The sequence below is a fragment of the Scardinius erythrophthalmus genome (assembly GCF_964197995.2).
Source record: "Scardinius erythrophthalmus genome assembly, chromosome: 16".
Taxonomy (NCBI): domain Eukaryota; kingdom Metazoa; phylum Chordata; class Actinopteri; order Cypriniformes; family Leuciscidae; genus Scardinius; species Scardinius erythrophthalmus.
The window spans coordinates 8965558-8989270 of NC_138236.1; the positions used below are offsets into that span (position 1 = coordinate 8965558).

Below are 23713 nucleotides of genomic sequence, written 5' to 3' on the forward strand. Positions count from 1 at the left end.
ATGACAACAAAGAGAAAGGAAAAGTACAATGTATGAAAGCCTTTTTATTTGCAAATTAGTACAAAGTTTTTTTTTCCTGTGTTAAAAATAGAACAGAGCATTAGTTACATCCTCTACTGTCTGGTTACACTGTGTAGTAGTGTATTTGGGAAAGACAGAAGAGGGCAGAGCAGGCCCAAAAAACAGACAGAGCAATATTTACACACAGTCTCTCTCTGCCCCCTCCCCATCTTCAGAAACAGTGCAACATTCAGGCATTTCACATCATTTTAAACATTCTCCACCCCATTTCTACTTCAGCAGCAGTAAGATACAGCAAGTCCAAGATCAGTATTTCACTTGAATACCGCACATATTGAATCATGTCTAGGAATGTGCTCCTCTAAACAGGGAGAAAGAGCATTAAAATGAACACAATAGAGCTCGGTGCTATTTCACTCCTCACGACATACTAAAATTACTCCTCACAATATACCACCCTTCCATCAAGAAAATGCTTTTCAGTATGGTCATAGAAATGATTATGGTCTTCTCTCATCACTCTGTTCTCAAGTGGTTAATCTCATTATCTGATACCTAAAAACAAAATGGTAAAAGAGATAAGTTCTAACCACTCTTATAAATAGATAAGAGCTGCAAGCCATACAATTGTTCTTTAGTGATAACTGGCCACATATCATTTCCTCGTGGTAAAAATGATTGCTTTTTGCTATGTCTCTCGTGGTTTAACAAGTTTTGAGCATCCTTGCTCTACACACAACAGCTGCACAGTCTGTAAGACCAGTGGGTCCAATGAAAGTTCAGCCATATCAATGCCACAAACACAAACCCATTAAAAAATGCACAAACATAAAAAAAAAAGAAAAAAAAAAGAAAAAAAAAAGCACAACTGTTTTGACCGATGCTACTTCATGGTTTGTAGAATGTAGTAAAAAAAACAACAACTAATAATACAACAGTTCTCTCATCAAATTTATTAACTAATATTTACATGTGTAAGACATGGCTAATAATTGACTGAGTCACATGCATTTCTGTTGACTTGCATGGAAATTCCCCACATAATCAGATGGAAATTGTTTTCCTGGTTGCCCTGAGCGACCAGAAATCTGGTTTCATTGGTTTAAGGGACTATAGTTGTTTTTGCAAAAATCTAAAGAATAGGGGGAAAATTTATAAATTTTATTTCTTAATCTTTAAAGCATCATGATTCAAATTGAAGTTTTAAAAAGCAGTAAAAACCACTTAAGACTCATTTGAATGGAAAATGGGGACACCTTTGGTATAATTTCTTACCAAATCATAAGCCAAAAAAAAAAAAAAAAAAAAAAAAAGCAGAATGCACATGCAGAAAAACTTAAATTACGCATAGAAAATGAACCATGTTTAAATCTCTGCTACTGTCTACTAAAACTAATGAAGTCTCAGTGCATTTTAATAATTCAATTTCAATTCCCAGGACAACAAATGTATGCATTTGTCCTGTCCCAGTACAAGCACATTCAAAATATATTGATATGGCTGTATTAAAAATAGGCCAAACCAATGCACACATTTGTGTGGGTTCTGCAGGGCTGGACTGGATACACTAATGTGTCGTCATACAAAACGTACAGTAACAACTACTGGTCAACATAATCTCAGTGAAACCTGTAAACTGCTCACGGCTCTACAACACAAACACTTTTCAATACAGGAAAAATAAAAAAAAATATACACATCTAGTATTAAAAAGCAGCCCTATCCATCACTTTGTCAGCACAGAAGGGAACCAAACATTAAATGTGTTCAGCATCATTTGCTGCATTTAGATTAAAACGACTTGTGATTCGTACTGACGGCTTAGCTAAAACACACCTGGAATACAGGTAGTAATGAACCGTTATGAAATATTGATTCAGGAAACAGATATGACATCACAGCGTGTGCCAAGGAGCATTTCTCTCATGTTTAATAAGGCAGGGCTGGAATGAGAACATCTCTTTTCTATGGCTTGCTGCCCTAGGAAGGGAACATAGACTACACCAAAACCAAAACGTCTGTCAGTGATCGATATAATCACATTATTATAGTATAAGTTAGTCAAAGCTTTTCTTGTATATTAAAATTTATGACCACGTCTCCACTTTAACTTATATCTAAGCCAAGTTTTATACAAATTGTTAGAAATTTCACTAATAAATAATTGATTTCAATATTAAAAAGAGATCCCAAACCACAAACCCAGAGATTAATTTCAGACGTATACAGCATTCATCTTGAAAACACAACCACTCACAGAAACATAGCATCCGGTTCAATGTTTCACCCCAAAATCAAAAGAAAAGAAATTATATGTTGCAAAAAGAAAGTCTATTTATAAACATTATTTGCATTGTGACATTTTGAGACAAATAAGCACACTCTCCCCCTCCTAAATTCTCTTTAATTTAATGTGAAGGGGAAAAAAACAGAGACGTTTTTTTACAAATTAGCATAAATTAAATTCAGTGTAACAAATACTATCATAATGTAAATATACTTACAGCTGTACTGAAAATAAAGTACATTTTCTTTAAAAATTACAATAGGGTGACAATATTTTAGGCAGGTTTTTTAAATTGTCATTAAATTACGTAAAGGTCCTAAAAATACAACCAAAATAGTTATTTTTGTCTTTCTGCGAGGTTATGCAATTTCTATGCAGTTACAAATATTCCAAGTTTCGTTTTTTAATCAAATCTCTGAGAAGTCTTTTGATTATGGGGTGAAATACAACCTGAAGATTTCTTAACAGCTTTCATAAGATTCAAACACTCAAACATAGTTGCACACAAAGACGCACTCCTTTCAGCAGGAAAGATCAAGGACTTTTTCTAAACCCGACGACCACCTTTCGTTCCTCCTCTCGCCCTGCAAACATATTATTGTGAACTCTCTCACCTCTAGCTGGCACACAGTTGAGAGATCTTGGGCTGGGCAGACTGGCATTTTCACCATGAGCTTGTTACCACACACACACACACACACACACACACACCTTAAGGCAGGCCAAGTGAGCCACCTTTTCGCTGTCAGCAGCTTTTGTACTACCCTCTTGTAATTCTGTCTGAATTCATACACAGAATATTCTGTATGATGTTCTACCAAAAGCACAAAATGCTCTGATGGAGCACCTGAGGCCTGCTGAACACCATAGGATCAGGTTTTAAATGATATCCTGTTCAGATGTGGTTAAAAGTGTCGAGACACGAGAGGACACAAGAAACGCCATTCATGTCTGCAATGAACCTGCGGTGATACAGGTTAAAGGGCAAGTGCTTTTGTGCCGGCCACTCTGATATTTTTCTAAATTTGTGGGCTGGTGTTTGCGTGTGTGTATGTTCAGTCCAGCTTCTCCAGAACAGAGGGCACGTAGACTAGGCTGAGCTCATTACCAAAGTCACAGACTATGGCGGCATTGTCCAGAACCAAAAGCTGCCTGACGCTCTGACCTTCGCTACTCTGTCCCAAGTACACCGTCTGCAGCAGGTCTCCGTAGTTCAGGTCCCAAAATGACACACAACCTTGTCCTCCCGTCACCAGCAGGCTTTCAGAGATCACACCCAGACTGGCCCCACACCCCACCTCCTGAAACAGAGGGAGAAGAGAGAAATACATTAGAGATGGTGCTATTTTTATCTTTGTAATAATCATAATATGCTGATTTTTTTGACCAAATCATGCAGTCCTTACTCTCAAAAATCACACACCTGTTGTATGGAGTACAGCTTTATGCCTGTGCTACGGTCCCAAATGCAAATGAGGTCGTCCAACCCACTGCTAATGATACAGGACGTTGTGCAAACCAACGAGGTGACATCACCACGGTGCCCGTACACGTGGCTCACCCGGCTGCCCGTTAGGACGTCCCACACGCAGATGGCCCCGTCTTGGCCCCCACTGGCTAGAACCATGGTCTACAACACAGTACATTTTAGCTGAACAAAATATCTCTGTATGCAACATGAGATTTGTGCATTCAAATAATTGTGCAATTCTTTTTTTTATAATTAATATTATTTCCAAGAATGAATGAATGTATGTATGTATGTATGTATGTATGTATGTATGTATGCATCTATCTATCTATGTATGTATCTATGTATGTATGTATGTATGTATGTATGTATGTATCTATCTATCTATGTATCTATGTATCCATCCATCCATCCAATTCACAGTATTTGAAATGAGAGATTATGAATGGCAGTCCTGGTGAATGTGTGATCTAGTGATGTGATTCTGACCTGGTCTATGTAGATGGCAGTTATACCACCTGAGTGGCCCTGCAGGGTGAAGAGGCAACAAGAATCCTCCAAACGATACACCTATAAAAGAAAAATATCAAATAAACACCAAACTAAAGCATGAGTTAACTGTAGGCCTGCACAGAATCTGTACCCACAGGAAGCACCAAAGATCATCCTTACATTTTTACTAAATATTCTGTATCTAATAATGTTTTCAGTAACCAGAGCATTGTGTTCTCTGCTATATTTAACGTGTTTTACCGTTTTTAAAACCACTCGACAAACGGTTCCTTATGTAATGTGTGTGTCATGCGTGTGTGTCATGCCCTTACTCTGACTGTATGGTCCTGGCTGCCGGTGACGACCCTGCCAGCGGCTGCTTTGAGCACAGTGATGGGTTTCTGGTGGGCACACTGCACTGAGCGGGTCAGCTGACAGCTGATCACATCTTCGCTGCTGTAACAGGGGGAGGGGGGCAGACTGCCCCGGCCTGGGGGTCCTGACACACAAAACCAGGTAAAATGCTAAAAATGCCTCCAAGTTTGACCACCACTTTCCCCTTTGAGTAACTGTCAAAGTAACTGTTATCTTCCCATCTTTAGGGTTTGAAGATTTAAAAAAATTATTTTAGAAAAATCACAAAAAAAAAACAAAACAGAAAAATGTATTTTATTTGCACGACAATTCCATGCCTAGAAATTACACAATATTCCTTCATATTTCCATGTTTTACAAGACTGTGGGAACACTGTATTTTAATATGCTTTTTCGAATATTTTGACGACTCACCGCGATATTGAAGCAACCCAAGAGGCTTGTTGATCTCCACAGTGAAGAAATCCAGTGAGCCATTTAAACGGGCCGCCACAATTCTGCAATTGAAAATATCCCCGTTAGCAGGAAAACATGATTTGAGTGGTTGTGTGTGTGTGTGTGTGTGTGTGTGTGTGTGTGAGCTTCAGGTTGTTGTGAACGCACCTGTTGTTAAGAAAAGCCAAGGCAGTGATTCCAGATAATCCATCTTCATTACAGCATCGTAATGATCCTTCTACCGCATCCCACAGCTGACAGGAAAAAGAGACACAGGAAATGAGGAAGACAGGTTAAAGACATTGATGGTTCAAGATGTTCTCCTTATAAAAGCCCTCTCTTTCTCTCACCTCCAGTTTGCCGCTGCTGCGGCCCGTGGCAATGAGGTTGCCCCTTAGCTCCATGGCCCACACTGAGCTGTCCCAGTCACCACTGCTCTGCGAGGGGAACTCTGGTGGTAAGACAGGCTGGTCCCCAAGGCTACGTCGCCTTTGCTGTGAAGCTGGAGGAGAAGGGGGGAAGGCCAGTGTTGGCGAGGGCTCATGCTCCTGGTACGCTTTCTCCACCAGTCCCCCAAAGTCAAAGCCAGAGCTGCTGACCACAGCATGAGATGGGGGCAGAGGCCCAAAGTTAGTGTCGATTAGAGGGGTGAGGTCTGGCTGGTCCCCAAACAGCGCAGGGTGTGCAGGGGTGGTCCTCCTCCTTATTGGAAAAATATCTACATCTGGCCCTCCCATAGCTCCTCCTGGTTCCCGAAAGTCTGCTCCCAGGTAGCCCTCGGCCTCACAAGCACTAATGTGATCCCAGCCATCACGATGCTCCCAACAACCACTGCTGCTGCTGCTCCTGCGCAGACTTACAGTAGACACACACACATAACATATACATTTTGTTTTACATGTAATATTATTAACAATAAATCATATACATTTGAACATTATACATATATAAACATAAAGGCCTGTGGTCAGTGAGATTTTTTTGAAGAAATTGATTCATCATGCATGCATTTAAAATTGATCAAAAGTGACAGTATATATATATATATATATATATATATATATATATATATATATATATATATATATATATATAAAATTTATAATGTCTTAAATTAATTTTATTTCAAATAATTGCTGTTCTTTTGAGCTTTCTATTTATCAAAGAATCTTAAGAAATAATGTATCACTGTTACCACAAAAATATTAAACACCACTATTTTCCACATTGACAATATTAAAAAATGTTTCCTGAGCACCAAATTAGCATATTTGAATGATTTCTGAAGGATCATGTGACAACGAAGACTGGAGTAAGGATGCTTTGCATCACAGGAATAAATGACATTTTTTAATCTATCTATCTATCTGGGAAAAGTTAATGCATTTCCTTACCCATTGTTGGGTATAACAGTAAGACAGTCTCCTGTCTGTGCGTCCCACACACGGATCTGTCCCGCCAGGCAACAGCTGGCCAGCAGCATGCCATCACTAGCCAGACACTCAATGTCCTGAGGAGAGATGCCAAAGGTACTTTTATATATCTCAGAGTTCCTTCATAGAAGAAACGTCATTGCATGTTGACTCGACTCTCACCATGCTGTGGCCTCTCAGCAGCAGAGGGGAAATTTCGCTGATGGGCGGAGAGTAACCGTACTCGTCGCAGGGCAGGTCTCCACGGCGACGGCGACCATGGGGCACCCCGTTCTGCCCGTAGTTACGAGGGCAAAGGACACGATACAAACAGAAGAGTAAGAGCACTAACACCACACCGGCGAAAAGTCCAAGAGCTGCCACCCTGTACAAACACACACATTATAATAAATGATGTTAACACAGAATAGTAAAAATGATAGTACAAAACTACCCATTGGTCCAAATAATGCAAGATGGGGGAGTGTTTGAGAAACCTGTCATTTATTTTTCCCCAAATCTGTTTGGTACCGTACTCCCCCAGAAATTACACACTTCACTTAATGAATGGGTCACTGTAAAACCAGTCTTTCTTGAAATTCCAGTTCACCCACCTCCACGTAAGAGAAATCAAAGGTAAGCATTACATGCAGAAAGTTGGACTACATCTAAGCATATGCTCACATTCTTGATCAATCCTCACAGGGTAAATGCAGCACAGAAAACAAAGGGAACCTAGGCAGGGGGCCAAGAGAAGCATTAGTGGGAGGGGCCAAATTTTAGAGCAAACTGACCTACATCCATCTGATGTGTATCTAACAACCATAACAGCCTCATAGATAAGAGCGAGGCCTTTGAACAATGACCTTGAACACCACATTCAGAGTGTGTTTGCTTGTTAATGAGAAAGACTATTGTTTGTCTCTGCAGTTACATATTTGGACCTCCAGCGTGTGCTAGCATGAGATATGAATTAGAGATGCACCGATTACAATTTTCTGGGCCGATTCCGATTTCCGATTTTTCATTAAGTTTGACCTGCCGATACCGATTTTAGCCGATTCCGATTTAATTTTTTCTAACCACTTTACAGCACACACAAATATTTATTTTATATCTTTTCTGTAATAGAACATTTAACAATTTGCATAGTACATATTTTTTTGAACAGATAAACGCTATAAAATAGAACTATATAAATTACTCCAGGTGTGGGTAATTCAAACATCTAAAGTGCAGTGTTATAGAAGAACAATTTCCTTTTCACATTCAATATCCAATAATTTTTTATAAATGTATTTAGCAAACTAAACGTCTGTATGAAAACAGGGAATGGCAATAAAATTATATATAAATAAAAAATAAATAGCCTTGCAGTATAAAGATATTTCTCAAAGCACTCACACACAGGCCTATTGCAATCACTTGTACAAACTGAATAATAAAACAAGTTTAAATGGGTACATTTTCTATAAATATTAGTCTTCGTTTTCTTTTCTGACATAGCCTACTCCAGTTCTTGTTAAAACACGCAAATTCTGTGCATTTTGGGCGCTTTTTTGTGAAACCCTATTTAGGCTATTTTATCCATCAAAAGTGTGCTTTCCCTTTAATAGGCCTTATGCCCAGCTCCACTACTTCCTGAACTTCAGCCAGCTCCTTTGTTTCCTGTCTGTCATTATTGGTCAAACTGATTAATCCAGGTGTGTCTGATTATTGTTACTAAGGTCAGGCACACCTGGATTAATCAGTTTGTCCAATAATTGCAGACAGGAAACAAAGGAGCTGGCTGAAGTTCAGGAAGTAGTGGAGCTGGGCATAAAGCCTATTGAGCGCGAGCAGTGCAGCAAATAGACTCGGCGCCGAAACACGCGCTTCACTGCTCGCGACGCTCCTGCTTGACGCTCACGCGCTGCTCCTGCTTCCGTTGTGAAAGCACTCATCGATTAACATGCACGCTGAAAAAAAATACGCGCTTGCGGTCTGAACGGACGTAATTCACGAGGTTTCCTACATGCGTGTTCCGTCCGTGTGCACGTGTGATTCTGATGTTGCGCGATGTTAATCATGTGGCGCCCGAGCGCATTTGACCGGCATAAAATCGGCATTTGTCAGACTGACCGGCCGGTCGCCGGTCACGGCCGATCACGTGAAAATCGGCCAATTCCGGTCACCAGCCGATCAATCGGTGCATCCCTAATATGAATGAGAGTGCATAGTTAATCAGAAACAGGTTTTTTTTTTTTCATGTATATATGAAGAATGTAAGTGATTGTTTGTTTAGAAGAATATTTTGGCCATGAGGTTTGTTCACAGAAAAACCACAAAGGAAAGCAGTAGTACATGCTTTCTGAGAAAAGTCATTGAGCAACTTACAGATTAACAATGAATGACTACTGTCTATATATATATAACAAGGTGGGGAAAAAAATTCCTATCTGATCTTTACAGCCCTCTGGTGAACACCCAAATAGCGTAGGAGTTTTTTAAAAAGATAATGGAGTCTTTGTTTATTGTAACACGACAGGGCTGATGGAATTTGTTTCTGAGAATACGCCACAAAATTTCTCAAGAAAATATAATTGGTCTAATTTAGCAGTGTCACTGTGTAATATATGTGCACTGAAATTTCTGGTGGCATTTTTTACCTTTATGAAGGGCAATATTTATATAAAATCAAATAAAAACAAACCAAGCAATACATTAAACTTAAAATAAATTCATAACTAAAAATAAAATAAAATAAAACAAAATCCTTAAAAAGTTTGGGGTCAGTACAAAAGTGACAGTGAAGAAATTTTTTATGTTACAAAAAAGTATATTTCAAATGAATTCTGTTCTTTTGAACATTCCATTCATATTGAAATCCCACACATATTCATCCTAATCCTGAAAAAAATGCATCAGTTTCCACAAAAATATTGAGCAGCACAACAGTGCAACATTGATAAAAAGAAATGTTACTTCAGCAGCAAATCAGCATTAGAATTATTTCTAAAGAATCATGTGACACTGAAGACTGGAGTAATGGCTGCCATCACCATAATAAATTACATTTTAAAATAATATTATATCCTGTTCAGTATCGCAACAAGTCTAAAATGTAAACAAGCTCTAAACAAGCTCTTTGCTATTGCACTGTACATATGCTCTACACAGAATTATGAAAAGTGTTGTTCAGTAATGTTTTTTTCCTTCCTAAACTTGAGAACGAGTAACACTAATAAAAGCAGGTATTATGGTATATAGCCAAATAGCTGAAGTGAAACACTGACTTGTAGAGTGTGAAGTCTGTCTGCAGATCGGAGGTCTTGATGCTGGGAGGAGGAGCGTGGTGTGTGTCCTGGGGGTGACGTGTGTCTATGGCTTCTTGTGGGCTGAGATGGAGCGTGACGGGGATGACTGGAAGAATGCTGATGTACCTGAGGGAATCAGAGAGGAAAATAAGTATGTTACACACAGATAAACCGAGATGATAAGAGAGGGCCTGAACTCTATCAGTTATCATGAGGTGAGAAAGTACCACACCTCTTTGCAAGAGTGATGTTGTAATAGCTAAAGAGTGAGGGCCAGTGACGGAAGGAAAGCCGCCTCCATAGCTCCTCATCCTCAGGGCCCCAAGTGATCTGGGGACTGGAGACAGGGGCAACTCCTGGGCGGGCTGCTCGGTGGCCCTGGGATTGGTTCTCGGGTAGAGGGGTGGGTTCAGGGGCAGGAAGCACACTCAGTGTGCTGGTTGGGTCTCCACCAGGAAATACTGGAGCCACGCCCAGGTGAGGAGGAAGCCCCGCCTCCCCAAGAGTGCTCTGCTCTGACACCTGGGCAGCGAGGAAAGTCCTCAGACCAGCAGGGTCCGTGTAGACTAAGATCCCAATCCAGATAACAGTGCCAACCTATTAAATAAATAAACAACACATTTAGATAGCATAAAAAAGCTTTATTCATTTAATTCAATTACCATTCAAAAGTTTGGGGTCTGTAAGATGTTTTAATGTTTTTGAAAGAAGCCTCTTATGCTCACCCAGGTTGATCAAAAATACAGTAAAACAGTAATATTGTGTCATATTTAAGGCTGCACCCAACAAAAGATCTTTCTAGTGGATTAGTAGTCATTCATTTAAGCCATTAGTCAACTAATCGCATGTTTATATTAATTACTAAAAATGTATACTGGAGGGGATTTATTAATAAACTGGTATTTTCTGAGTCAATGTCGGCTGCAAAGATGAAGTTGTTAGTGGAGTTTGAGACAAATGCACTTTTCATTGTTTTTGATTTGTATTTTTTTTTTTTTTATTCTCATTTCTGTGAGGCAATTAGCATAAGCTGAGTTTCGGTTCATTTTTGTGAAGCATTCCAGTTCACCAAGACTGCAGAAAGTGCACTTGGGTATGTGCCTAATAATAGCGCACATTTATCTAGCTACGCAGAATGTTACAATGCAGCGTTAAAGGGAGTAATTTTTACCATGATAATTCGTTGTGCCAGGCGAGTACGGGCTAAGAAGTAAACCACCCTGAGCCTCTTTGGCAAGCGCAGGTTCCGGAATGCAGGAGCCTGCAGGGTGATCGTGTGGGGAGAGGGGCGGGGCGGCGGAGGCGTCTCTCGTGGACGTAAAGGGCCCGGTTTAGGCGGAGGCATCCCCGCTTCGGCCGGGAGACGCCTGTTCAGGTCAGCCAACTATATGTGTGAAGACATGAGAAGACAGTTTGGAGAACTGACACGATAAGATTGAACAATAAGGTCAAGACACTCAGATGAAGCAATAAATGATTCATGTATTTCTCATGGAACTGTAAAAGCAACTTTCCAGAATGTTCCATGTGTGGGTGGTTCTCACCTCCATGCGGCGGATGTCAATAGACAGCACAGTGGTGAAGAAAAACATCTGGAGGAAGAAATCAGACACCAGACCGACCACGGCGAACAGACAGAACTCCTACATACATAAGAAAAAGAAGCAAAGGTTGTTTGTAATCGGCAACTGTATGACCACCACCACCGCCACCAAAAACAGGTCATATACATGTTATTTAGAAGAGCTTCACCTGAATTGCTGGTACAAATGTGAAGTATCCAATGAGGATGATGCACAGTTCAGTGGCCATATTCTTCATGATAGACCAGCTCTCATTGCTTAGACCTTAAGGGAGAATCAACATTTTTTTTTTAAATATACAGACCTTTGATGGGGTAGATAACATTTCATCATTTCATTTGGTCTAATTTTAACATGCCATACTTTCTATGAAATATTCAGTGAAAATTTTTTTTTTTAGATGAAGATAGACTTATATTCAAAACACTAGGAGAGAAAGATTCAGTGGACATATTGTAACAGTGATGACATCATCTCTGACCTTGAGCAATACGCAGCTTGACTTCAAGGTCAACAGGCGTTGACACAACAGATTTGGTGAGGACAAGGACATTCTCCAAACCAATTACCACCACAAGGTAGGGGAAGATTTCCCTGAAAAACAGCAGCCTTTAATAAACCTTTGAAAATCTATTCAAACTAACCAGAAAGTAAGAAAATAATTTATATAATGTTTGATGTGAAAAAAAAAAATACACCAATGTATCACAAATTTAATGTGTGCAACGTCAGGAATAAATACACAAGCTCATTATTGAACAGATGATAAAAGTTGAACATAAATTTACTCTAGCGTTCTGAAAATATTTGCTGTTAGCTAAAGACTTGACCTTCCGCAGCCCAGTTGTATCTAGGATCAATATGGTGCACGCATGTGGCCCAGATAGTGTCTTTGTATTGACTGTAGCCTGATGAACCAGCTGAACTAAGCCAAATTTATTTGGAAGGCTTGAGCTCACACCACTGTGATTGTATGGCCATACATGCAACCTTATAGGCTGGTGGAAAACTATGCCTGCCCACTCAAACACTTCCTGGCAATAAAGTTCCCCTAAATCACTGCCGTTATTATCGACAATTGGTTATTCATCAACCTGCTAAAAGAACAAAAGTGAAATTTTATTTCCTGAGGGATTAAGTAAATAGCAGCCTAGTGATATGAACCATTCTAGTGGTATATTAATGAAGTTGTGTTTTGGCTGAACTCCTACCCTCCGTTCAGCGTGGGCGTCAGGCCAAACAAGGTGCAGAGTCCCACAGACATGAGCAGAGAGCTGAGAACCGTCACAACAGCAGCCAGCGCCAAGCCCCATTTGGACTTAACCATGTCGATCTTTCCTGTAAAGTAAGGGGGAAAGATCAAACGAGTGCAATAAGAATTATTTTAACCAAAGCATTTTATGAGAATTAACTCCTTTTGAACATCCATGTAAAATCCTGCTGGAATGTGGGTACACAGACATAAATTCATGATGCTGAACGTGCTGTTCTGGGGATAATCGCTAGGCCAGACTGAAACACCTTTTGGCGAAAGCTCAGTCAGAAACCAAACAGCTATGCTAATCTGAAAGCTTTCTGCTGCCAACTCACTGCTTTGTCCAGAGACCTGGCAATATGGCCAATTTCAACACTTTCAACACAGTGTCATATTACTTCCTAATATCAAAGCTGTTAAAAATGACTTAAAATTCATTCAATTCATTCACAGTGTGTGCATAGACATTCACTATTATTATCATGCTGAAAATATCAAATATTATGTCTATGCTGGTTACGGCCATGCCTAATTTTCTTAGAGATATACGAACCAACCATAGAGATCTGGAGAATGCCAGAAAACTGTGAATAATGTTTCTGGCGAGTACTAAGTCCACAATGATTCTGATCAATTGTGCCATTCCCGTGAAGTACAATAACTAGACTGGACACAAATCAAGGCTCAACAATAAGGATTTTTGACTGCTTGTCTGGTTGGACTTATTGTAGTTGCTTGTTCTAGAAATAATCAAAAATAAAGGCTAGAATTCATATTTACACTTTTGTTGGAAAACAATGGCATAAGATGCAAATCATACCAATTTGTTTAATGCATCCAATAATAGCTCATCACAGCCGAATTTATAACAAAAATGTTCAATATGTTGCAAAAAATGTTTTCGAGGAAAAAAAAGAGACGTGTGCATATAATTATCCAACATACGAAGATAAGCACTGGTAATATTTCTGTCAAGTGGCCCGAAACTCTCTTAAACTGAAATGTTAATCCATGCAAATATTACAATCTAAATGCACATAAAATACTGAAAGTATGAGGCCCAATAAATACAAATTTCTGGAATCTTCTACAAGATTTGTCCTAAAAATTGTCCTAAAATCACTGAAACACAGTGGTACTCTCTGTTCTAACTCAGCATGTACAAATAACAAATTACGTTCAAACATGTAGACACCAAACTTTGGACAGGTAGTGTATGTTCCAGAATAAAGTAAAGCAAATAAAACTCTTTCTCCAAATAACAGGAAAAACAATGACAGAGAAAATAGGCAGAGGTTACGCTTACGGGTGGAGAAGTAGATATAAGCAAAGAGGATGATGTAGGTGGTGACAAGAGGGATGAGCTCAGCGATGCCAATCTCTTCTTTGAAATGAACGTGCACCATATGGTCTTCACGCAGAGTCGAGTTCGCTGAAGGATGAAGCTGTTTCAGACGGGCTCGGAGACTAGCTACAAACCTGTTCAGAAACACACAACCAAAAGGAAACAAAACATTTAGAAACAATGATTTGTTCGCAACAAACATTTTTAGAACTAGATGTTCTAGATTAGAAGATGCGATGCTTGTTTGAAATATTACAAAGGTTGACCTTGCATCATAGGAGCTTAGTGCAATTGTGATGGTGTATGTCACCACTCTCTTCCTGCCGTACAGGCTTACACCCGTCTGCATCCCCGGGACACCAAAGAGTAAGTCTGAAAATCACACAGTGAAAATGGGCTGAGTGCACAGACCCTAAATAAACTTTTAATTCAGGCCAGAATTAATTTGTATTTAAGCAGCTTCCTGCCTCTCAGAGTGGCTGAAGTATGAAGGCCTTTGGGTTCATGTTGGTGGACTGTCTTCAGGAGGTCTGGATCTGCATCAAACAGGTCACGCCGATTCTGCCAATAGTTGCCAGGGGATACCAGCAGGCAGCCGTGCTCTGGAAGGACCGCCTGCATGCGCCGCAACCCTGGCAACAGGTCTGTCACCTGCAAGCACAGCGCCTCCAAACTTCTAAGAAGAGAGAAGTGAGGAAAACAGGGAAGAATGAGGTTGAGAAATGTGTGGTCAAAATTAGTCAAGATGTCAAAAAAGTCAGGCTGGAAAGCTTTGACCTGTCCGTGTAAACATGGTTTCTGATCTCCTCCAGAAGACTGAAAACGCGCCCAAGGGGAGAGCGAAACACATCCACAGGAACCAGACTGTTGTCCCATGGCGAGACCGCTGCCTTGACCAACACCTGCTGTATGTAAGCCACTGGAGGACCCCGATACTGCAAGAAGAATTGATCAATTTAATGTGTCCTTGCTGAATAAAAGTATTAATTTCTTTAAAAATAAATCTTAATGACCCCAAACTTTAACGGTAGTGTATATAAGTGTTACTGGAATTTCTAACTTTGATATGATACCTTAAAAAATATCGATATTCAATAAAATTGTCGATACCATGGGGAAAACCGCCATACATACATTTTTATTATCTCATCATTTTTTGATAATTTGGGTAATTTTACTGCAATAGCTTACACAGCACAAGAAGGCTTTATTTTGAACTCTGAACTAAATTTACAAAAAAAAGACAAGTAAACAGTCAGAAATAATATAAGAACAAATACACAATATGCATTTTCTTTCTCAACTATTTACATTCCAAAAATGACTGTTTGTTTACACCTGAATACTCACCAAGATGGACATTTTGACACAATATAGTGTGCATTTGACCTTTTAAGTGCAATAAGCTACAAAAAAATAACTAAATTAGGGACTAATAAGCTGTTTGAGAGGCGGCACTAGTCAATATTGTTGTTTATCAAACAAGCATTTCATGTTACCCAATCAGGGCGCTCCGATAGATCGCCCTGAGGATCATGGGATGGGACCAAGTAATCTCGTATTCCAGTGGTGAACTCGACAGGCCCTGTTCCTGGCAGAGGCAGCTTCAGCAGAGGGTAACTGTAAAAGAAAGCGTGATTACAGAATAAAAAAATCCATCTTTTTTACCATTGTCAAGCTGCATTCCTCACAGACAAGGCATCTCCAAACAGAAGGCACACAGACTTTCTCTTATGACCCATACAAAGACTGTCCCACAAATCATATTTGAATGAAAAGGTCAATAATAATGCATTTCTTACAGACAGTCTTGTAGCATTCACTCAGTCACACACAGTTGGAGCAGAAGAAGAATGTAGCAAAAATGCACCAGGAGGGAGCACAGATCAAAGTAATTTGTCATTTGCAACATCCTCAGGCTAGCAAGATTTCAGAAGGATAAGGTTACAAAAAGTAGATAACTATCGCTATACTTTCTAGGAAAAAGTGATTGCACAAGACAGCGCACAATACTGTCTGCAGTACAAACACTGAGGGACTGGTAAACCCTCCAGATGGACTATCTGAGCAACCCCTACTTCTCACAAAAGAAACATCTGTCACTCTTAAATGGGTCTTGAAATGCCCTGAAAATCCCCCACCCAAAACAGCAGTGTTTTAAAGAGAGGAGCACAGGCTGATGGGAATAAGGTTTAAATCACATGACACTGTTGACATCAGGGAAACAGAAGGCTGTTGTGCAAACTACAATACCTGAGTGTCCTTTCCTAAACAGGCCTCAACCTCTTTCCACGGCTTTTCAAAGAAGAATCAAATCAAACTTAAATACTTCTTTCAGGTGAGCTGCAGGCTTGTGATTGCACCAGGTAGATGGGTTCATTATATTTGCATCCACATCAATGCACAATAACGTTCTGTTTATTATAAAAGCACACTGCAGTTATGTCATCTGACCATTCAAATACTCAAGTTATGTAAAGTTGTTTGGCTGTCTACGTTTTTAATCATCCATCAGCTGGAAAAAAATAGTTATGCAAGTGATTCATTAAATCATTTCTCTGTCATTATTGTTAACTTCTATATTCTATATTAGAACGATTATTCAAGTCGGCATGAAATGAAAATTCACTGCATTTCATTTGACTTCTCCAATCATTTAGTCCAGTTAGCCCAACCCCTCAACAATCACATTCATTTTTGAGTGCAACACACACATCCCAAAATCGCAAACAACCGGTGGTTAGAACCAAGGCTCCAGCCTAAATTTTTTCTGTTCCAATAATCTACAAGCCTCGGATGTACGTCACAAAAGGAAAAAAAAAAATCTGTCGCTAAATCCATTTTATTATGAGTTTATATTTACAACTTATACTGTAGTTATAGTTATCATCCCAGGTGTGAACGGGCCTTTACACTAAAACTAGTGTATAAGAACTGTGCAAAGAGATACCTATAATTTTGCAACAACTCCATATACAGCCAGTAAACGCAGCAACTGAGTGAAAACATCAATTTAATGAAATTATCTTTTTTATTACTTTTTTTACTGTAAACTTTAAGAATTAGACCAACTGTTAAAGACATAAATATAAAATTTCTGCTCAGACAGAAACATCTTACTTATAATCGCTGCAAATAACACTTGTTATTATAAGGACAAATTCATAAAACCTCTTTAGATTTAAGAAATACAATCTTCACATTCTGCTTTTAAACCCTCGGGAATGCCTTGCCTCTACAAACTGAAGGACAAATCAATATAATTTTTTGTCATAATCCATAATCAGCCAAGCTTAAATTGTGTTTACTTCAGAATAATCCTTTAATATTTGTCTTAAGGCTGAGCTATTCTGTGTCACTGCCCAGTACCTTCGCTTCTCAAGCTCAGAAAGAACTCGGGCGTCTCTGTAGTGACAAGTAGTTGCCATTTTCACAAAGCTTACTTCTGTTCCTCCAGGCAGCTGGAGACACTGGAATGTTCTCTGAGAGAAATGTTCACACACTCACTCTTTTCCACATGGATTTCGCCCTTTATCCAAAGCGTCAGAGATTTAATTCACATTTTGCTGACAGAGGCAAAAAGAGAAGGCATGAGAAAAACGTTTTCTCCTGCTCAGTGCTCCACTTTTGTGTTTGTGTTACACACAGTTATCTTGGCACGATCTTGCTTTCGAATCAAACTGTGCGAAAACAACCGACCACAAGCCAGCTTCATTCGTTGTGACCCTCTCTCACCCTTTCACATCTGAAAACATCCCACCCACAGATAAGCTCTTTTTCCTGACCCACAGAAGAACTTCAACATTGACAAAGGCCATCAGAGCTGTGGCCACTGCGTCCCTGATTAGTTCACATCTCAATCCCATTACTTCCTGGTCTTATCAAAATTCATGAAGGATTCATCAGACTCACCAGCAGGTCAGGATGCTGGCAGAGGTGAAGAGAATGATGGGAACCGGGTAGGAGGCGCATAGCAGGCCGTGCCGGTAGAAGGCGGCCGAGATGTTCTGCCGAAGCCGCTCTCTCACCGTCATCCTGGGGGGAGGGGTCAGCTGATGGCCATCGAGTCGGCGTGTGCGGCCAGGGCGAGGGCACCGGCGGGCATCCAGGGATCTGGGCAAACACAGCATGTAACTAAATGTGGACCTCATTTATTGTTATGTAAAGTGATTTCAGTAGGACAAAATGAATGAGATTTCATCTTGCTGATAAAAACCAAATGCTTTTAAGAGCAGTTGATGCATATTAAAAGCATTATCTATCTTATTATCTATCGTTCTCATGCAGCCACAGGGAATTATGGGAAATTTGTAACAGGCCTGTCGCTTCATAAACTGGCTATACGAGATGCGATTTAAAATACAAGCTTTTTAGTACACAAAAATTCACATGCACTGCCAACATTCCCAATTAAAACATAATTATGATTCTGACTTGGCACAAGGCGTCAAATGATACATAAACCCGAGAAGTAGGACTTTACAATAAGGTTTGATTAATTTAACATTAGTTAATAAATTATATATTAAAAAAAAAATTCACAGAATGTATTCATCTGGGTTAATGTATAAATACATTATTGATCATTGCTACTTCACGTTTGTTCATAATACATTAATGTAAATGAACACAACCTAAAACATAGCATATGTTCACTACAAATGTTTGGGGTCAGTTTTTGTTTCTAAAAAGAAATACTTTGAAGAATGGATTCAATTGATCACAAGTAGCAGTAAAGACATTTATTTATAATGTTACAAAAATTTTCAAAAAAATGCTGTTCTTTTGAATGTTCTATTCATAAAAAAAAATTCTGCAAAAGATTTTTTCCTATTTCATAAATAATTTTTTAAATGTAAAAAAAAAAAAAAAAAAAAACTTGTTAATTCGTTCTTCAGAAATCTGTTCAAATGAAGCCTTTGCCCACAGAGGTGGATTCTGACACCAGAGGGTTCAAGGTTAGTGGTCTATGGCTTACAAAGAGCTCTTTTTTTGTTAATGGTGCCCCTGTGACTACACCACAGAGCAGAAACATTCCTCCAAGGAATCTACCTCCAGAGTGCCTCCCGTTCATGCATTTCTATAAATATTACATTAAACATGATGACACATACAACCTCACAAAGATGCTACACATATACTACTCAAGAGTGTGGGGAACTTGCATTCCCCACAACAGACATGATGCAAGAGATTTCATAAAAAACGGACTGAGAAAGAGAACTTTACCAATGATGTCAATGCAATGTTCTCTTTTTATAAGATCTAAGCGGCTCTTTTCTGTCAAACCCGCAGATATTACAACTTAAGCCGAGTTGAGAAGATTTCACCAAAAGGAACAGACTTCTTTGAAACATCTCTAATGGGCAGCTTAATGGTGTTTTATAATGGAATGAGGATTCATATGGCTTAAATTAGTTGTTTACTCAAAAATAACATAAAATTATATATAGCCTTTATACAGAACTCGACATTAGCGCTTGTCTGCGACAAGAGGATTTTTTGAAGGGGCAAGTGAAAATTCCAAATGTGGAGTTTTTATATTTATGACACGATACAGTTAAGCAACATCACATGACCAAGAGTGCTGTTTTCCTGAATGCCATCACGACTGATTTGAAACATGACACTGATTTCATACAACAGTTCAATAATTAAAATCAAAGTCACTTACATTTTAGACGCAATATTGTTTTTGTTCTGTTTCAGAAGCGAAAATAGTTCCAAACAAAGATCACAGCAGAACCACGGTTCAGCATTTTGAACTAATTGGTTGAGTCAAAGATTCAATGACCCATTCATAAACAACTGCCTCATTCTTGAACGAATCAGCCATTTGAACGAATTGTTTGAATGAATGACTCAATTACTCACTCATTAATTACTTGCCACCACCTACTGGTGGTTTAGTGTTGTTTTTAAAAAGTATCATTCTTTCCAACATTTCTAATTACATTATTTAATGCAGTTGTAATTTTTCAGTGTAAATGATTTAATTTAATCAGCCCTACCTAGGGTAACAGCCTCTTAAGTGTCTTATAATTCTAATTTAATTTGATCAAATTTAGGATTTTTAAAATGAAGCATACATTAAATAAAATTGGGGGGGAGATGCCCTTTAAAGGTGCAGATATGACAATATGCATATTTAAATACATCAAAGCTGATTGAACAGTGATGAGAATATTGCTTCATAAATTATATAAATTACATTTACATTTAATAAAAAAAATCCCCCAAAAAATCCAGACAAGCACCTTTTTTACTCGGACAAGTGAATGACAGATTTAATTGTCCAAAGGACAAGCACATGAAAAAGCTTATTGCCGAGCCCTGATTGATATAGATATAGATATAGATATACAGTGCTATGCATAAGTTTAGGCACCCATACTAAAGTTGACTAAAAAGAGGAATAAAAAATCATCCTTTGGAAATTGAACTTAATGCCTTAATTTAAAAAATTAGGAAAAACCCAACCTTTAAGGACACCAATTTTCTTTGTGAATGAATAATGTATCGTAAATAAATAAATGTTCTTCCTTAAAATACAGGGTGCATAAGTTTGGACACCCCTATGTTAAATTCCCATAGAGGCAGGCATTATTTTTAAGTATTTAAAAAAAAAAATTTTTTAGGATACTATGCATCCTGATAAAGTTCCCTTGGCCTTTGGAATTAAAATAGCCCCACATCATCACATAGCCTTCACCATACCTAGAGATTGGCATGGTTTTATTTCAGTTAGCCTAATAGCTAGTTTGATTTGCATTGAGAGATGATCTTATGGAAAGTACCCCATGCCAGTCTCTAGGTATGGTGAAGGCTATGTGAGGATGTGGGGCTATTTTAATTCCAAAGGCCGAGGGAACTTTATCAGGATGCATAGTATCCTAAAAAAAAAAAAAAAAAAAAATACTTAAAAATAAAAATCTGCCTGCCTCTATGGGAATTTAACATAGGGGTGTACTCACTTATGCACCATGTATTTTAAGGAAGAACATTTATTTATTTACGATACATTATTCATTCACAAAGAAAATTGGTGTCCTTACAGGTTGGATTTTTCCTAATTTTTTAAATTAAGGCATTAAGTTCAATTTCCAAAAGATGATTTTTTATTCCTCTTTTTAGTCAACTTTAGCATGGGTGCCTAAACTTATGCATAGCACTGTAGATATAGATATAGATAGATAGATACATGAGAGTGAGTAAATAATTATTCTCATTTATCCAAGTTTAAAAAGTCTCTTTCCCATTCCAGCACATAGGTTTGAGTCTTAATCTGACACAGAGTCTCTTTCTCTCCACTGCATTCGCACACTCCCTCTCTCTGTCTATTGCCGAATCTGGGAGACTTTCAAGAGAACAGAGTCCAGAGACACCATTCAAAGCCTGAACATTCTGGCAAACCCAAATGCTACGGCATGGAAACAGGCAATGACTTTAAATTCTTGAGGGATTGTGCTACGCGCTCATTATAAACTGACCCGACGGACCGGTTTGTGCAAAACAATCATGTTTGAAAGTTTAGAGACACGAGGACCTAGTAATTCTATCAAGCATCCTGGGCTACAACTTTTTGCTGCTTCAGACAGGATCATCAAACAATTTACAACCAGCTCAATAGTAACAGCACGTGGCAATCACATAGGGCAATTAAAATACACCGCTACATATTGGTTTCCAAAACGAAGGCATTTAAAAAGTCTAGAAACTGGACAATAAATGAAAACATTAAGTCCATCTCATGCATAAGACTGAATTGTAGATGCCTTCAAAGCTTCAGGCTGTCAAACATTTTGAAGAGACTCGATCACTTTATATGGTGAACATATTTAATTTAGGCTTATAAACATTATCATATAAACATTGATCAGCGAACATAAATGGTGGCTCAACCGAACCTGCTTGACGTGCGAGAACAAACCTCACTGGTTCTTGCTGAAGCTCAAACTTGCTGCGTAACACAAGAATGAACATCATTGGTTCTCGCACATCAAGCGAACATCCTTGAGCTTCAATTTACCACAACTGATGTGTTGATTAATGTACATGAATGTATGTGAATAAAAGCATAGATACAATCCGGTCATTATATAGTGATCGTGTCTCTTCAGAAAATTTGGACTAAACCGCTCAATTCATATGCATTACTTTTATGATCTCTTTATGAACTTTTTGAAGTGTTAAAGTGATAGTTGCATAGCTGTCAACTGAGGGACAGAAAGCTCTCAGATTTAATCAAAAAGATCTTCATTTGTGTTCCGAAGATGAACGAAAGTCTTATGAGTTTGGAGCAACATGAGGGTGAGTAATTAATGACAGAATTTTCATTTTGGGGTGAGAAGTTAAGGAAAGCTTAACCTAACCAGTGATTCCTGTGACAGTCAAACTCATATTTTTGCAAATCTTTGCTGAACTTAACCAGCGATTCCTGTCAAGCTCATATTTGTGCAAAATTGTTGGTCAAAACAAACCATGAAGAAACATATAATTGTTCATTATTTATAACCAAAACATAATGATGATATAAAGTGACTATTTCCAAAACATCTCATAGATACTTAAAGTCGAAATTATACACAACAGTATTAAACAGCATTAACAATCAAACAGAATTTGCACTAACACAACAAAAACTACGATATTTTCAGGTTTGCAGTTTAACAAATTAACCTACTTACAAAGCAATACTGTTGTATTATAATGGTGCAGGTGGACGGTAATACCATGGTAAGTTACTTGCAACTGAATGTTTTACATTACTTAGATGTAACTGCACAGAATAGGTAGTAGTACGTTTACGGTAGGTAGTGCACGAACTACGTACTACATTGAAATAATAAAATGTGCGGTGCTCAGGCTGATGTAATTCCCACGTTTCTAACGTTATTGTCAGTCAATTAAACTGTACATTAGCTGAGCTGAGACCAGTCTAACAGAGCTAAAGCTATAGTCGCTGAACAACATATAACTACAGTTTTGCATGAACTGCGTTAATGCCCTTCAACAGTATCCCTCAGATAGCATGTAAGTTATTATCTTTGTCTTGTGCGAGGAGATGAACCTGATACACGGTTCCATGATATTAACTTTAGCCGAACGGCTAACGCTTTAGCATTAGCAGCATTTCATGTATAAAGCACCTGGCTGCTAGTTAAATAGTATTTGATAGTATTAGTTTGACGTACATATGCATTAAACAGAATAAACGAGCTTACACATTTCATCCCCTCAATGTGGCGGCAAGCTATAACGTTACACATTTATCTAGGAAGCGCTTTGACAGCATGTTACTGGACGAGCTAACAGTAATAGTGAACACTTCAACACTAAGGGCCTGCCATGCTTCTAATTTAGCAACATAAGCACACAAACAAACAAAAACAGCGTTCAAATCATCGCTTACCCTAATGACAGGTTCTACCCTTGCTCTCCGAGGGCTTGTTTTATCGGTGAGTCGCTCCTGTTCAGTTCCTGCAGGCAGGTGGCTGTAAGTCTCTACTGTTCTGCCTGCATCATGTCAGCTACAGTAAGCCACTACTATGCAACATGACCCCTCAACTTCAACCTCCAACAGAATAAAATTAAAAACGCGTCAATCTACGACCTCTATTGGCCATAACGGGAAATGTCAAACCTCTGAAACGCATAAAACGGCGGACTCTACGACTGGCCACAACATGGAACGAAGTGGAGTATATAAATATAAAAAAAAAAATACTTTTTAAATCGAAT

General features: G+C 38.7%; 1 protein-coding gene across 1 annotated transcript; it reads right to left on the minus strand.

Annotated features, from left to right (window-relative positions):
• Positions 1-31: 31 nt before the first annotated feature.
• scap (SREBF chaperone) lies at positions 32-23535 on the minus strand. The gene is made up of 23 exons (XM_081389376.1): positions 23385-23535; positions 17885-18085; positions 15472-15592; positions 14750-14907; positions 14440-14648; positions 14239-14344; positions 13934-14106; positions 12584-12710; positions 11854-11966; positions 11542-11636; positions 11334-11432; positions 10961-11173; positions 10022-10386; positions 9769-9915; positions 6677-6878; positions 6476-6591; positions 5432-5936; positions 5250-5335; positions 5061-5143; positions 4604-4770; positions 4269-4349; positions 3732-3938; positions 32-3609 (listed from the first exon to the last, which is right to left on the minus strand). Exons 2-23 carry the CDS (start codon positions 18004-18006, stop codon positions 3364-3366), a joined length of 3741 nt encoding a protein of 1246 aa, XP_081245502.1. The 5' UTR covers positions 18007-18085; positions 23385-23535; the 3' UTR covers positions 32-3363.
• Between the last annotated feature and the right edge of the window lie 178 nt (positions 23536-23713).